The following is a 17,580-nucleotide window of genomic DNA, read 5'->3' as shown; positions in this document are numbered from 1 at the left end:
GGAGCAAAATAATCATAGTGGGCAGAACAAGCAAGGAGGTGGGCAGAGCTAAGCACGAGCTTGCGAGATCCTATTGGCGCTTTCTAGCATTATTTGCATATCTCCGTGTGCAATAACTCAACTCTGTTCCTAACAGATTATAGTTTTGGGACCAGAAAACTGTAGTGAGATCAAATGTTTAATCCATAAAAAAATTTGCAGAATGTCGGCCAAAATCCATCTTGCTCCATCTTCTCCCACTGCCAGCCACTGGGCCAGAGAGTTGGATATAATGACAAGATACCTATGTCTCCACCCTAACAATGTTATTAATTGTCCACAGAGTGGAATGGCAGGCTGTCAAGCTCCCGCCTATTCCTCTATTTGGATTGGTGGATAAATCTCGCTATTTTAAGACATTTTTGAATATTCGATGAGGGTTGTTGACATCAACCAAATGTATTCAATGGAGAGAGAGGCTATGCTACTAACCTCATGTCAATATAAAGTGTTTTTTTCTTGTTGCAAGGATGTCACATGTCCTACTTATATCAGTACACTTGTAACAACCTAAGCAGTACTGAAACTTCTATTAGATTAAATAAACCTTAAGTAGCAAATAAACCATAAAAAATGTGTTGACCAAATTCAACACACTCTCATTGACCTCCATACAAAAACTCCTCGCTTGGTGAGGGAAAGAAACGAAACAACACCACCTGCTGGAGAAGACAGATTTTTGACCCAGTTATCTCTCTCCATTCGCCTCTTCCTCTCTGACTGGGCTTCCTCTCATCACCATTGGTGTTGAGTGGAAATGCCTGGCTCATTGTTCAATCTGTGCTAGAATAGTTCCACCTAATCTCGTCTGCCATCCATCCTTGAGAGACATGTATTTCCATTGTTAGCACGGTCACGCGAATATCTTGTCAATATAGGCTATAACAGTAGAGAGCACCACCCCTTTCACCACAAATCAACAAAATAACTGGGGTCAGTGCTTCCATCCCAATTTTTCAGGCGCATACTTGTATTTTTCCTCTCACATAATACTTTGATGCTGACACAAATACCGATATTTTAAAAATGATTGCAGTCAATGTCATTTATTGTCAGTTTTACACACGTTTACAGACTAGTCTAATTTGTCACACCTTCAGTACAATTAATATATCAGTAAGGATGGACATCAGGACATCAGCTAGATCATCACAATGAACTTCATTTTTATTTGTTCCAATGTAAGAATAAAATAAAAACATTCATATTATGTCCAAAACTTCCTTCACAAATGCACTTCCTTCACAAGTGCATTCATGTCCCATTAAGATTGAGTCAAAGCACAAGCTGCCAAGTCAGACAAAAGCAAGCTATGTCTGATATTTCAGATTGCACACGCTGATTGCACAAGTTGACTTACAATCTTTGTTTGTTAGCACAAATTAAAAGGTGTTCCTCCCTGCTGTATTTGAAAGGTGTTAAGGGATGGGTAGCCGATGTCTTGGGTGAGATCCGTCTTGCCAAGTGGGCCCCTCGTAGTTCCCCTCCTCTGGGAAAGAGGCCCTCTTGTGAGGAAGAGGAGTGGCGTTGCATTGGACGCGTGGTAGTGCAAAGCTATTCACATACACGAGGTCTGCCAACCAGGGGGAAACAAGAAGAACATATATTTATACACTAAACACTGTCTCTCTAATCACTCATGATAATGTCCTCATAGGAGTCATAGAATAATGATAAATCAGAATGATTCTTGCTTGGAAATAATGGGATCTCACCCAAGTTAGGTCTTCTGATGGAGACCTGTCGTTGACTGGAGTCGGAGGAGGCAGATGTGCTGTCTGTGGCACTGGACTTGATGGACCTCACAGAAGGCATGCGCACCAGAGGGTTAGGCCTGTATTTGGCACCAACTGTGGCAGTATGGCTCCATTCTGAACAAGACAAGTTATACATCTCCAACTTTTTATTTTCAGATCAACATAAAAATGTATTTTTTGTAAACATTTCATTTAATCTGACAATGGTCAAACTGAGTAATTTCATTTCTGATTTGGGTGGTAGGAAGTTATATTGAAATGTGATTGCAAATACCAGAGTATTCTTGAAGTCTTAAGCTTCCAAAGCACAAATGGATTCTCCATTGTTTTCTCACATTCTCCTTCATCAGACAGTGGAACAGGAATATAAAGAACCCTGAAACACAGTGGTAACACTGGCATCAGGTTATACCCTATATACCCAATACCCTATGATGTAGCCCTTTCCTGTAGTCAATTAACAAAAGCGCCCTCTTTGGACTCATGGGTGGAATGTTATTAATATTTTTCATAATTGCATAATTAATAAAGATTATTTAAAAGAAAACGAATAAAATCCAGTGTTTCTATGTCAAACAGTTTTGTTATATTTCAGTCTTCTGTGATGTATATACTGTAACGTGTAATATAGGGATGCAAGCTGAAAATGGAATACATTTCAACTCTATATCTGACATCGTACGTGTGTGAGGTGTATACTTTTGTTTCAAAGTAGATTTGTTTAAGACTACCAATAATCACTCTGCGTGACCCTGATTTAGCCCACTGCAGTAAAAGGTTAAAGGGATGAACTTGCATCAGGTTATACCCTATATCTTATACCCTATGACTTAAACAGACAAACGCCTGTTGCTTGGCAGCAGTCACTCACCTTGCAGACTGTTCAGGACACAGAAGACGTAGATGAGGGGAACCTTGGCTGGCCCCCAGGCGAAGAAAGCCACAGTCCAGGTGAGACCCAGCAGGAAGGTGAGACTGGACACCCCCTTCAGGTCCTGCAGAAAGAGGCCGCTGTGGATGCCGGTTGGCTGATTGACCCGCATGTGGCGGATCTGGACCAGGACCACAACGAAGGTAGCCATGTTGCACAGCAGCACCAGCAGAATGTAGCCCACCACAGACACATAGAAAGTCACTTCATCTTGGATCCAGCAGCTGATAATAGGAGAGAGGGATTTGTCTACACATCTGAATAACAACCTCAGTCCAGAATCTATAATACACAGATATACTATACAGACACTAGTACCACACAATGGTCATCCATGATCTACACTTTGTTTAATTTAACTGTATAAAGTTTTGACTTGAGTTGACACTGAGAGTGTCAGATACATGTCATTAAGTGTCAGAAAAAAGGTGCTGCTCATCTAATGATAGTGACCGGGAACGATAAACTACGGAAGGATGAATCTAATACCCACAACGCATCTGGGTTATCCAGTGGTTCTATGGACTCACTGCCGAGGGAACTGCCGTAAGACTCTCTCTTCATAACCAGAACAAGGCAACACATAACCAGAGGGATTCCTGCAAGAGGGGAGGAAGATGGAGAAGGAGAACAGGTGATATGGTTCAATTTATAAAAGTAAAGGGGAATACTGCTAACTAGTAAAAAAAAAAAAAAAAAAAACATTTTGCTAATGTTCTAATTGAACTAAGACGTTGATCTCACCCCATCCTAGCGCGCAGAACTTTAGGATGTAGGATGGCACATAAACATTGAAGACTTTGACCAAGGCAAAGTACATATGCACAGCCTCCAGGCCCATCCAAGTGAAAGAGGCCAGCAGGAAGTAGTGCAGTGTGGAAGCCACCGCCACACAGAGCCCATAGCTGCCAAAGGAGGAGAGCCAGGAGTTGACAAGGAAAACCATGTTGAGCCCCAGCAGCGCCAGAGACAAGTTGATGAGGATCTTAGATGGATAGTCTCTGCGGAGCTTCCTGTGAGGGAAGGTGGGGGGATATGAGACAGAGAGGAAGCAGACAGGGCAAGAATCAAGTAGATAGTTCTGTATAAGGTGTATGAAAAAAAGTAGGAGGCTGTGGAATGAATAAGTTACTTTACAACAGACGAAAAGATGATACAGTGTGAAAATAGGAAGACAGTACCACTCTAAACTGCCGGGTGTACAGTATGTAACTGAATTGATTCATACTCAAATGCTGTGTATGTCAATACAGTGATTCCCAGGAAGAGGGAGGATACACCACAGCCCAAATAAGTTATGATGGTCAGAATTTCCTCATTTGGTATGTCGACTGGAGTCCTGGATACGTCCTATAACACAAGTGAGGACAGTGGGGTAGAGAATGACATCATAGTGACAACAAAGCTTCGATAAAGTTTTGTAAGGTTACCAGCCTTGGTGCATTTAAATGAGGGTCATTACCAGAAGTACTCCAAAATGAGTGAGGTGGTCACACAGGCATGTGGTATAGTCAGCACTGGTGTTGTGCTTCCTGCATCCATGCTGTTCCCATCCTCCATTTCCTTCTGTAGTAAAATAAACTAAATACTTGATCTACCTCTGAGATAACATAAACACACAAATCAACTCTAAGTATACTCTTTCCAAAATGTTCTGATTTTATTTGTTTGATAATTCTTCAGTGATTTACAGTGCCTTCGGAAAGTATTCAGACCCCATGACTTTTTCCACATGTTGTTGCGTTACCACCTAATTTAAAAATTGATTAAACAGTTTCCCTCATCAATCTACACACAATACCCCATAATGACAAAGCAAAAACAGGTTTTTAGAATTTTTTGCTAATTTATTTGGGGGAAAAACTGAAATATCACATTTACATAACTATTCAGACCCTTTACTCAGTACTCTGTTGAAACAACTTTGGCAGCGATTACAGCATCGAGTCTTCTTGGGTATGACGCTACAAGCTTGGCACACCTCTATTTGGGGAGTTTCTCCCATTCTTCTCTGCAGATCCTCTCAAGCTCTGTCAGGTTGGATGGGGAGCGTCGCTGCACAGCTATTTTCAGGTCTCTCCAGAGATGTTCGATCGGGTTCAAGTCCGGGCACTGGCTGGGCCACTCAAGGACATTCAGAGACTTGTCCCAAAGCCACTCCTGCGTTGTCTTGGCTGTGTGCACAGGGTCGTTGTCCTGTTGGAAGGTGAACCTTCGCCCCAGTCTGAGGTCTTGAGCGCTCTTGAGCAGGTTTTCATCAAGGATCTCTCTGTACTTTCCTCCGTTCATCTTTGCTTCGATTCTGACTAGTCTCCCAGTCACTGCTGCTGAAAAACATCCCCACAGCATGATGCTGCCACCACCATGCTTCACCGTAGGGATGGTGCCAGGTTTCCTCCAGACGTGACGCTTGGCATTCAGGCCAAATAGTTCAATCTTGGTTTCATCAGACCAGACCATTTGGCAAACTCCAAGCGGGCTGTCATGTGCCTTTTACTGAGGAGTGGATTCCGTCGGGCCACTCTACCATAAAGGCCTGATTGGTGGAGTGCTGCAGAGATGGTTGTCCTTCTGGAAGGTACTCCCATCTCCATAGAGGAACTCTAGAGCTCTGTTAGAGTGACCATCAGGTTCTTGGTCACCTCCCTGACCAAGGCCCTTCTCCCCCGATTGCTCAGTTTGGCCGGGCGGCCAGCTCCAGGAAAAGTCTTGGTGGTTCCAAACATACTCCATTTAAGAATGATGGAGGCCACTGTGTTCTTGGGGACCTTCAATGCTGCAGAAATTTTTTGGTGTCCTTCCCCAAATCTGTGCCTCGACACAATCCTGTCTCGGAGCTCTACGGACAATTCGTTCGACCTCATGGCTTGGTTTTTGCTCTGACATGCACTGTCAACTATGGGACCTTATATAGACAGGTGTGTGCATTTCCAAATCATGTCCAATCAATTGAATTTACAACAGGTGGACTCAAATCAAGTTGTAGAAACAACTCAAGGATGATCATCGGAAACAGGATGCACCTGAGCTCAATTTCGAGTCTCATAGCAAAGGGTCTGAATACTTATGTAAATAAGGTATTTCAGTTTTTTTATTTTAATAAATGTGCCAACATTTTTTTAAACCTGTTTTTGCTTTGTCATTATGGGGTATTGTGTGTAGATTGCTGAAGAATTGTTTGTATTTAATCAATTTTAGAATAAGGCTGTAACGTAACAAAATGTGGAAAAGGTCAAGGGGTCTGAATACATTCTGAAGGCACTCTATAATAGGACCCACCATTTTGATTGAAGTCCCAGTAGACACACTGCACCCCCTTGCCAAGCTTCAAGAGAAAATATAATTGGATCAGGCACTAGAATATGGGTTTGATTGATCATTTTACAAGTGGTTGTTCAATTGATTTATTGTCACTGTTACGAAAAAAGATTACAGTTAGAGTTTTTTTTACAGCAGTAATTTTGCAGTGTAACTGCAGTTAGAGCGCAGTATAACTGCAGTTCAACTGCAGTACACCGTAGTTATTCTGCAATTACTGCATCCAAAATACCACAGTCGACTGCAGTTACTACACTTTTACTGCAGTTTCAAAACTGCAATCTTTTTTTGTAAGGGCAGTAAGTGTTCCACATACTGTATTGGACATCAGGTGATGCAGTGTCACCTCAACATCCTCCTCTAGGTCCTTGATGGGGCCACTGGCATTGGTGACACTGGCTGAGACCACATAAGTGTTCAGGATCTTCCCACTCGGGTTGTTCTGAAAGCGAAAGTAAACAGGATTGGGATTTACTTCTATCCTTTAATACAATACAGTTCTGACATAATAAACCCTGCTGTGGTGCAACTCTGTTACCATGAAGAGAGTTGGGATTCCATAAAACTGAAACTGAACCCGCGGCTGGGCACCACTGTGTTGAGGAAAGCTGTACTTCAAGGCTGATGGTAGGGAGATTAATGCAACTGTCCCTTTGAATGGATCCTTGTTGATATAAATCTACAACACCAAGATGAATTAAGGCCATGACCAGAATGCCATCTCAAAATCAATGACTGTACAGATGGTTAAACTGGCTTTATTCCTCAGAGCAGTTATATTACCTCGTGTTTAGAAGGATAACGCTGGTAAGCTATTGTTATGTATGGTATTTCATTCGTGCTAACCTCAGGGTTCAGGCCCTCTGCCGTTGACGAGACGCCAAAGGTGAGGCTCTGAAACTGGACAGGATCTACATCCACCACAGAGATCGCCATCGCAGGAGCAACCAAAGTGTAATTTGTCTGGGAAAAACAAGACATCTTGTCCCCAACCATCTCTGTAATGTTCAGTATTCTACAGAGCAAAGAGAAGGGGGCAGAGAAGAGGACACAGTGAAGAGTGATAGCAGAGCATACTGGAGAAAAAGAGACAGAGAGACAGAGAGAGAGAGAGAGAGAGAGAGAGAGAACATATTATCAATTCGTACAGCTTCAATAGTCTAGGGCTACGATCCGATATCCATACTAACATTAGCCCAATACATTCCTTCATTCTAAGTAGTATGTTAGTGTGGATACTGGACCAGGTTCAAGGTCTATCGTGTTCGTCTGTGTGGTTTTGAAAAAGCCTCCTCCTGATCACCACTCCATTTCTTTAACCACCTGATCTGTGTCGTAGGGCTGAGTGGAACAGAGAGAAAACACCCACTGATTGGTGACATGCTGCAGGTAGCTCTTAGACTCCAACATGTCTGAGATGATGCTGATGATAGCTTTGCCCAGAGGTGGGGTCATCCAGCTGATGAAAACAATGTTTTTGAGTTTCGTGAGAACGGTGTCAAGTTCAGTGCAGTTGAGGTGTGGATGGTCCTCCAGCAGGCTCTCTATCATCTCTACCACATCCATCGCGTTCTCTGAAAACATCACAAGCATAATACATTGATTGAAATCCGAAAGGTAGACGGTTTCGAATCCTAGGCTGGGCCCCTACCATCGGAAAGTATTCAGACCCTTTGACTTTTTCCAAATGTTGTTACATAACAGCCTTATTCAAAAATGGTCAAAGACTCCAGCCACCCTAGTCATAGACTGTTCTCTCTGCTACCGCACGGCAAGCGGTACCGGAGCGCCAAGTCTAGGTCCAAAAGGCTTCTTAACAGCTTCTACCCCCAAGCCATAAGACTCCTGAACAGCTAATCATGGCTACCCGGACTATTTGCACCCCACCCCCTCTTTTACACTGCTGCTACTCTGTTTATTATCTATGCATAGTCACTTTAACTCTACCCACAAGTACATATTACCTCAATTACCTCGACTAACCGGTGCCCCCGCACATTGACTCTGTACCGGTACCCCCTGTATATAGCCTCCCTACTGTTATTTTATTTTTTCCTTATCTATTTTTTCCTTTTTCTTAAAACTGCATTGTTGGTTAAGGGCTTGTAAGTAAGCGTTTACTTACAAGCCCTTAATTCGGCGCATGTGGCAAATACAATTTGATTTGATTTGATTTATTCTCCAATTGATTTTAAAAAAAATCCTCAGCAATCTATACACAATACCCCATAATTACAAAGCAAAAACAGGTTTTTGAGAAATTTTTGCAAATGTATACAAAATCAAAAACAGAAATACCTTATTTACATAAGTATTCAGACACTTTCCCATGAGACTCGAAATTGAACTCAGGTGCATCCTGTTTCCATTGATCATCCTTGAAATGTTTCTACAACTTGATTGGAGTCCACCTGTGGTAAATGCAATTGATTGGACATGATTTGGAAAGGCACACACCTGTCTATATAAGGTCCAACAGTTGACAGTGCATGGCAGAGCAAAAACCAAGCCATGAGGACAAAGGAACTGTCCGTAGAGCTCTGAGACAGGATTGTGTCGAGGCACAAATCTGGGGAAGGACACCAAAAAATGTCTGCAGCATTGAAGGTCCCCAAGAACACAATGGCCTCCATCATTCTTAAATGGAAGAAGTTTGGAACCACCAAGACTCTTCCTAGAGCTGGCCACCCATCCAAACTGTCCAAACTGAGGGAGAAGGGCCTTGGTCAGGGAGGTGACCAAGAAGCCGATGGTCACTCTGACAGAGCTCTAGAGTTCCTTTGTGGAGATGGGAGAAACTTCCAGAAGGACAACCATCTCTGCAGCACTCCACCAATAAGGCCTTTATGGTAGAGTGGCCAGACAGAAGCCATTCCTCAGTAAAAGGCACATGACAGCCCGCTTGGAGGGCACCTAAAGACTGTCAGACCATGAGAAACAAGCTTCTCTGGTCTGATGAAACCAAAATTGTACTCTTTGGCCTGAATGCCAAGCGTCACGTCTGGAGGAATCCTGGCACCATCTCTACGGTGAAGCATGGTAGTGGCAGCATCATGCTGTGGGGATGCATTTCAGTGGCAGGGACTGGGAGACTAGTCAGGATCGAGGAAAATATGAATGGCGCAAAGTACAGAGAGATCCTTGATGAAAACCTGCTCTAGAGCGCTCAGGACCTCAGACTGGGGCGAAGGTTCACCTTCCAACAGGACAACGACCCTGTGCACACAGCCAAGACAATGCAGTAGTGGCTTTGGGGCAAGTCTCTGAATGTCCTTGAGTGGCCCAGTCAGAGCCCGGACTTGAACCCGATCGAACATCTCTGAAGAGACCTGAAAATAACCTGACAGAAGAATAGGAGAAACTTTTTACATTTTACATTTTTAGTCATTTAGCAGACGCTCTTATCCAGAGCGACTTACAGGAGCAATTAGGGTTAAATGCCTTGCTCAAGGACTCATCGACAGATTTTTCGGTTACTGGCACAACGCTCTTAACCACTAAGCTACCTGCCGCCCCAAATACAGGTGTGCCTAGCTTGTAGTGTCATACCCAAGAAGACTCAATGCTGTAATCGCTGCCAAAGGTGCTTCAACAAAGTACTGAGTAAAGGGTCTGAATACTTATGTAAATATTGTTATTTTTTATTTTTTATAAATGAGCAAAAATGTCTAACAACCTGTATTTGCTCTGTAATTATGGGATATTGTGTGTAGATTGATGAGGAAAAAACGATTGAATCAATTTTAGAATAAGGCTGGGGGGATCTGTTGTAACATATGGACAATAAAGTTGTATTCTAAATGGACGTAGCAGAACTATCCAGGAACTCACCAGGAGTGACTTCAATGTTGTCTAGGTCTGTAATGGTCTCAACCACAAATGGGCACTGGTGCAGATCTGGGATGCCCCAACTGATTGTTATACCCAACAGACTGTAAGTACGACAGGTGTGGCAGGAGTCATCCGCCCATGGTCAAACAGATGAGAGACAGGAAAATTAACGTCAATTAATATAATATATTTCCTGAATGTAAGTGTTAGGTGCCTCGTAATTCAATCCATATGGCATTTTTAAAGGCTCAGTAATAGTTGTGCAGTCCATCATATATTTATCTTAATGGAGGCGAACAGGTGTCTCAGAGACCAACAATATCACATCCCTTGCAAACAGTATGGCTCCATTCTTAACACACATAATAAAATTGATCATGGTAATTATTTAAATATTAGCTCTGCTCATTCTCTCTAACGGATTCATGTTTTTATTGCAGGACGTATTCCAGATGTAGTCATCAATTGATTTTGTTATAATCGTTCAATGCAAATATCCCTGTTCCAGTGTGAAAGAGAGACAGCTTGGTCATTATGTTGCAGACAGCACACAGTCTCTGACAACAAGATGAAATGGGCTATAAAATCAATGAGCCAGAAACAATAGAACTCTAAAAAATAAACTGTTCGATGACAGGAGAGACAACATTTTTGAGACCACAAGAGCCTTTCATCATTGGTAATTTGTCATAAATAATCATAATGGACTACAGTATGTCAGCTTGACAGTTTGTCTCACCAGAGCCTGGTAGCTGTCTTGCTGGGGTCTCCCTGACATGGCAGCGTGGCAGTCTGGGGGGCCCAGGTGACCGGCCATACAAACAGGCCATGTCTGGTCTGGTGGCGGTGCTCAAGACAACTCCCTGGCGGTGGAGCAAACAAGGAACACAAGGCATCAACGCCTGCACAATCCACAGGGACAAATGCTCTATTTTCACATCAAATAAGTTCAAATCATTCATATCAAAGGGAAAGCAATTTTCGACCGTTTTTTTTCTTCAACCCCCAAGCCTCTTTTTCTCTAGACATTACCAGAGTCCTTTCAATTTGAGTTTTATGGGTCTTGTTTCATTCAAACAAAGCTTACGTATATGACGGATCTTGATGTCCTTGGACTTGGTTTCTATGGTTATAAGGTCATTGGTGTATATCTTCTCCAGCAGGGTACGGATCCTTGTTGTTGTCTCCTCTTGACTTGATGACGTTGTCACCCGCACCCGGAACAGGCAGCCGTGTCTGTGGATGGATGGGGAAACCAAATAGTTACATATTGTTCACTCCATTTTATTATAAATGACATGCAGTGTTTAGTTGTCCTCAGTGTATGTCTGACTCGCTTGTGATTTTATTTCTATATTTATTTTATTATTTTCTATGATCATACCTTGACGTTTTGAGCAAGGAAGGCTGTAAGAAAGAGTGGCACTATTTAGTGCCAACAGACCCTGAGTATTTGTGAAGACAGAGTAGCGGCAGGTCAAAGTAGTTTTCATTTTACAATGGGGATATGTTAACCTCTCACAATTAAATGTCTTGCTGCCTCAACTACCAAGAGAATAATTTACATACCCTATCAGAATCAGTCGTGTTTGATCGTGGAGATGGATGCTGCACACTGAAAGACAGATCACCTACTGATTTAACTGATACTCTGTATTCTGTTTATTCTTTAAGACGTTTGTATTAAGAGCCAGGCAAAATCTCCCATGATTCCATTTGTGGGATATAGTGAGTGTTTTACTGATACATACCTGTATGCCTTTACCAAAAGCTGGAAGGTCAGAACAGACATCTCAGCAGGTAGAGTGCCATACAGCTGAACATGTCAGAGAACAGGCAGAGTGATTAGTAACCTGGATTCATCAGGAAATCAAGCATTTGAATGAAGAAATGCTGTCCTTTCGGCTCACATACCCAGTTAATGATAGTCTGTCTCGGATTGTCACAGGACCCAGTAAGGGTCACGTTCGCATCAACCTCGAAATATATGTCTGCAATGAAAGACAGTTTACGCCTCATGTCCACCAGATGCATCAAACTCTTTGCGTTCCGACGGAAGTCATTAATTGTCAATGGAGCAGTCTGCAACGCTACGTTGGGGGTGCTGCGGTGCGTTCAGTGTACCGCATGAGTTCAATATTTTCAACTCGTGCGTTGCTTTACGGTGCGGTGGTACAAACAGAAGTACACACAGACTCCAACTAGCTAGCTTTTAGCTAGTTGAAAAGCGAAGCACATGTGCGTCAAGTACGGAAAATCCGTCTAGACATCTGGCAAAACAAAATGCATATGCATCTGGTGGACATTGGAAGTTCGAGGTAGTAACCCACCTCCCAACAGAGAGCGGGTACATTTTCAATGTAAAAATCCTATCACATGCAGTAATTAGTTTGGTTGTGGATGGAAGAAGGGATGGACTGGATCATTTCCTGAAACAGATGAGGAACACACTAACCTGAGAGTTTGCCACCAGTCGTGACACTAAGGTCTGTGGTTGTGTCAGAAGAGGCTTCAGTGACTATGTCAATGGGAGGAATGTGTGTGGCTCGGGGGAAGTCCTCTGTGGAAAAAGACAATCACTCTCCTCATCACAGTGGAACCATAGACATGTATTGGTTCTCCTCATCACAGTGGAACCAAAGACCATTGACATCACTCATCTAGATCATCTATAAGACCAGGAGTTTGTCCTCCTGACCAGGAAAAACTCAGGGCCCTAATCACTTATTAACATTTCCTCTTTAGTCATTATTTTCTCTCCAGAGGTGGGATTCCTTTTGAAAAGCTTTGTGTCTTACCTACAGCGTTCACTTGGATGCTGTGGGGTTTAGCCACTAGTGTGAGATGTCCGGAGTTATGATGTGTGTTCAGCAAAAGAGAGACCTGTTTCTGCACTGTACTGACATCAGAGCTGGGGATAACATTCAGGTGGACCAGGCAGTCAAAGCTGTGTGGTGATACAACAATGATTAAACAACAACAAGCACAAGTCCTTTTAGTCCCAAACCTATAGCTTCAATCAGCTCCTGGAAATGTGAGGTAGTGAGTATATTTCTTTGTAAATGTTTTGACAATTGTAGTAGTGTCATAGAGACCTTTTTCAAAAAGTTAAACTTGAACCTTTGTGAATACCACCAGAATAAAGTATTTCTTACTTGTTTGTATTGAATTCAGCCCGCAATTTTGGTTTGTCCTGGGGAATTGAAATTGTAATAAATGCTATCATTTGTGCTCAAAAAGGTGCACTGATCATCATCAGAATACATGTTTAACTTTGTAACTATCATGTTATTGTTGTTACTGTGTATTGTAGGATCATCATTCCGTCGAGTTCAACACTTACCTGGCCCTCTTCCTCGTATGTCTCACCAACAATGTTAAGAGTGTGAAATGGCCTGCAGTGGAGATTGCAATTGAGAGGAAGAGATTATTTACTTATATTGCATAAATAAATCCATGATATACCTGTACTAAATTTGTAGTTGGGTCTTTTCTTACCTGGTTGACACAGACACAGAGACTCTGTACAAATAGTATTTGTTGGATGGTAATATTTTTCTGAGCTGCAATTAGATAAAGTTAATGGAACCATCAAAACAGAGAACGTTACATATGGAGAGTTCTGAACTCTCTTCTAAAAGTTCTGGAATCATTCTAAACACTGTGCAACAGTAAGTGAAATGTGACCCAATATCTTACCCATTGATGTGCAAGGTCTCTGGCTTTGTATTTATCTGTACTGTTTCCATCGTAGCAGATGATGGTGATCTTGACTTTAACTTCATATAGAGACCAGGCTGACAGAAATTATGAAAATGATGTCATTGATCAGAAGCAATGTATAAGATACAAAGCATTGCTTTGGTGTTTAGACCATTTACCTTCTGACTTGTAGCTACTTATCATCTACAGATCTACCGTAGAAGAACCATCTCTAACGACCTGAAAGTAACTGCAGAGAGCTTTGAGTTTGATGTTTAACACATGTTTAATGATTCACCCTGTGTTTGCTCCATTGGATACGAGATCAATATTTGAACTTGGGTCCAGATACATAACAGGAACAGCAGAGGACACCAGAGAAATAATAAAATGGCTAATCATAGCTGACACCAATCAGTTTTTCCATAGAGAATTACATTTAAAATAAATGTATAGATAATCAAAATCTATATAAAATATAAATGGTCTCCTGCCTCACCACATTGTAGACGGGAGTCTGGGACTGGAGGACACCTCAGGGTGAGCCAGTCGACAGCATCCCAGCGCACCTCATCCCCCTCTGTGCAGCTCAGGTCAGACACCTGTTCAGGGGTGCGTGCCTGTCCCCACATGCGGAACAGAGACAGACTCCCATTGAAGTTGGTACCGTTCTCCACATGCATCTCCCCTTGGACTACGTAGTGCGAGACACCCAGGGTGAGTGTGCCGTTGGGGGCCAGCCTGCAGCAGGAGGGGGACAGGGGGGATTCCTTAGCATGGGCTGGAACATCCACACTGCTCCCATTGACGTAGAGGGCTGGCTGGTGAGATGCCCCAGACCAGGTTATACAGATGTAGTGCCAGTGGCCCAGGGGGAGGTGGAGGGGGGCTGACCACCTCATCCCAAACAGCCAGATGTGGACGAGGCCCTCCTGACCGGCCAGGCCCAGCTCAGCCTGCAGCCCGTCAGGGTGGAGGTACATGAAGGCTGTCCAGGCCGGTGTGCTGATGTGCTGCTGAAGGTGGACACACACACTGAGCTCCTCCAGGGCAGGGATGGAGAGGTCCGGACTCAGCTGCCAGTAGCTGCACTCCCCTGTAAAGTCAGCCATTTCCCCCCACAAGCTCACACTGGAACACTCTGGTGTACACAGGGCACATGGACTGCTGTCAGTTGTTTGTCGTACTTATCTTCCACATTTCCATTCATCTCTTCACTCTCTTCCAGATACAGTATTTCTCCAAAAATGGTCAGCATATGGCTTGTTATTGATCAGTTGTTTGTGTAATTGAGTGTGAGTGCTGAGTGCAGTGCAGTGCAGTGCTGTGGCCAGCTGTTTACCTGGATCCTGGGGAGAGGCACGGCTTAGTAGAGACAGACTGAGAAGGAGATGGAGGAGTTTCTTACAAAGGTTCATCACAGCTCTGAAATAAACATCAATAACAGTAAGACCTGCACTCAAGCTTTTACTCTGGTGTTTTATATAAATCTTTGAAATGTAATCTTTGAAGATCTTATTTTGTACGGAAACATTTATTCTGTGTAATATCCTATCAATCATTGTACAAGCTTTACATTTGGGCAAACACTTTCCAAAGGACAGTTTTCTAAGCTGCTATTATCCAACACAATACAATATCTGAGAGAATATAGCAACTCTATTGCACTTTGTTATGTGTTCGCATATTGTCTTTCTATTATCATTGCTTCCACTGCCAAAGCCTTTAAGGTCGTTCCATATGACTTCAATCCCTTTCTAACTGCACCGCTTTTGATTTGAACAAAACCTTCCATACATGTTTTCCCACGGTAGAAGTGGTCAGAAAGTGCCAAAACATTCAGGAGATAGAGGTGCTCAAAGGTGACCGATTTAGCATACCCCAGCCTACCATGAGACATCCATGTCTTCATCACTGAAAAAGATAAGTGGTTGATTTTGATATTATTTGAAAGCTTACAAACAGTGTTGTCAAACTGTTTTCAAATTTCCCGAGGAAATAAAAGTACAACAAAAAAAGATATAATATTTTAACCTTTAAAGTAAATTATCTAAAATGTGTAAACTCAGATATTTTTCAACATACAGTATGTTGTATCTTAGACCCTATTTTAAATCATCAGAGGTGTTTGTGTTGGGCCTACCATCGGTTTAGACACAGCATACTCACCTTATCCCTATACATATCTACCCCTACCACTCCAGTATCCCTGCACATTGTAAATATGGTATTAGAACTGACCCTGTATTTAGCTACTGACCCTGGAACTGACCCTGTATTTAGCTACTGACCCTGGAACTGTCCCTGTATTTAGCTACTGACCCTGGAACTGACCCTGTATTTACCTACTGACCCTGGAACTGACCCTGTATTTAGCTACTGACCCTGGAACTGACCCTGTATTTAGCTACTGACCCTGGAACTGACCCTGTATTTAGCTACTGACCCTGGAACTGTCCCTGTATATATCTTACTTACTTTCTCGTGTTCTTCTTATTTCTATTTCTCGTGTGTTTTTGTTCTACTTTACTTTATTTATAGTATAATATTTTTACTACTGATATTGATTACTGCATTGTTGGGAAAGAGAAAGCAAGAAAGGCATTCCACTGTACTTGTGTACGTGACAATAAAAAACTTGAAACTTGAAATAAATTAAAAAATGAAATAAAATAGAAATGTCAACTTTCAAATGTTACCACAAAGATGGTTGGAGGTTCACATATCAGATAATGTTGAATTGAGTGGGAATATCAATTGTTTAAATTAAACGGTAAATCTTCCATAGTAAACCTATTGAAATCATAGAAATATAGATCATAGAATAGACATTCCTTTTCAAGTTGACATTCCATGGTGGGTGGACCGGCGGCCATCTTTCTGGTAGTAATTGAAAGTTGAAATGTCAATTCATTTTACATTTCAATGGTGTACCTGCTAAATTGCATTGGTCTGAAGGAATAAGTCCATTCTATGAATTTCTATGATTGAAATGACAACCACCCTGTATTCAAGAGCATGTTGTGTCTCAGCGAGCACAACACATACACTACAGATGATGTAAAATAGGGTCTAAGCGACAACATGTGTAAATGAGAAAAATCAGAGTTTACGTGTTTTTAGATCAATTATTTTTTAACGTTTTATTTTTTTTATTTTTCAAGAAATTATAAAATAGTTTGACCACCCTGTTTGTAACATTTCAAATGATATCAAACTCGATCGTTTATCTTTTTCAGTGATGAAGACATGGCTGTCTCGTGGTAGGGTGAAGTATGTAAAATGGGTCAACTTTGAGCATCTCTATCTCCTGAATGTTTTGGCACTTTCTGACCACTTCTACCGTGGGAAAACATGTATGGAAGGTTTCATTCAAATCAAAAGGGATGAAGTCAGAAAGTGATTGAAATCATATGAAACGACCCTTCATAGTCCAATGTGTAATTCAACATGAGACTGACCATATTCACAGTAATGAACATCTAGAATAATCTATAGCAGAATTATAGACAATCATAAAAGATGACAATTTATGACATGAATGAGAGATGACATTATGATTAAAATGAAATTGAGTTGGAAATGGATATACTAAACAGAGAATAGAGTTTGACGCATATTTGACATCATATGAAGCATCCACCAACAACAACAACATTGGTTTGCCACTTTACACTTTATCCCTGTGTAAACCGCTGTCTTGAATTCAACTAAAATGTAAGTTTAATCACAAATAAATGTGCAAATACTGAAACACTTGTTCAATATCATTAAAGTGAAGTTAAAGTATACTTTTTTAAAGTAAATTATATAAATGGTGAATTGACTTACCAAATAATTAGGAGCCCTGCCACAGACAGATGATCCTGGTATATAGTAACTTACTGGATGGTGCTATTAACCATTGTATCTATTCCTAAATTACCTGTAGTGTTCTATTGTCAGTGAGACCTGTAGTGTTCTATTGTCAGTGAGACCTGTAGTGTTCTATTGTCAGTGAGA

General features: G+C 41.8%; 1 protein-coding gene across 2 annotated transcripts; it reads right to left on the bottom strand.

Moving 5' to 3' along the window:
• Positions 1–1,069: 1,069 nt before the first annotated feature.
• On the bottom strand, positions 1,070–13,843 carry LOC121542105 (adhesion G-protein coupled receptor G4). 2 transcript variants are annotated; one of them, XM_041851564.1, is made up of 27 exons: positions 13,758–13,843; positions 13,576–13,673; positions 13,375–13,439; positions 13,220–13,271; positions 13,032–13,069; positions 12,675–12,823; positions 12,332–12,436; positions 11,791–11,867; positions 11,628–11,692; positions 11,446–11,491; positions 11,261–11,301; positions 10,964–11,112; positions 10,616–10,739; positions 9,877–9,977; positions 7,415–7,619; positions 6,892–7,060; positions 6,584–6,724; positions 6,362–6,487; positions 6,007–6,052; positions 4,190–4,293; positions 3,956–4,077; positions 3,472–3,740; positions 3,221–3,326; positions 2,668–2,951; positions 2,071–2,172; positions 1,755–1,910; positions 1,070–1,612 (listed from the first exon to the last, which is right to left on the bottom strand). In XM_041851564.1, the coding sequence occupies exons 1-27, from the start codon at positions 13,780–13,782 to the stop codon at positions 1,458–1,460; spliced, it is 3,120 nt and encodes a 1,039-aa protein (XP_041707498.1). In that variant the 5' UTR covers positions 13,783–13,843; the 3' UTR covers positions 1,070–1,457. The 2 variants fall into 2 exon arrangements, with proteins under 2 accessions (XP_041707498.1, XP_041707499.1); XM_041851565.1 differs by having other exon boundaries at positions 11,261–11,283.
• Positions 13,844–17,580: the final 3,737 nt, after the last annotated feature.

This window comes from Coregonus clupeaformis, chromosome 27 (genome assembly GCF_020615455.1).
Source record: "Coregonus clupeaformis isolate EN_2021a chromosome 27, ASM2061545v1, whole genome shotgun sequence".
Taxonomy (NCBI): domain Eukaryota; kingdom Metazoa; phylum Chordata; class Actinopteri; order Salmoniformes; family Salmonidae; genus Coregonus; species Coregonus clupeaformis.
This window is presented reverse-complemented; position numbering and strand designations above follow the sequence as displayed.

Coding starts and splice junctions, on each gene's coding strand:
- LOC121542105 (XM_041851564.1), bottom strand. CDS start 13,782: ATGATAAGTAGCTACAAGTCAGAAG. Junction 11,492..11,627: donor CTTTTGGTAAAGGCATACAG/GTATGTATCAGT, acceptor TCTGTCTTTCAG/TGTGCAGCATCCATCTCCAC. Junction 6,488..6,583: donor GAATCCCAACTCTCTTCATG/GTAACAGAGTTG, acceptor TTTCGCTTTCAG/AACAACCCGAGTGGGAAGAT.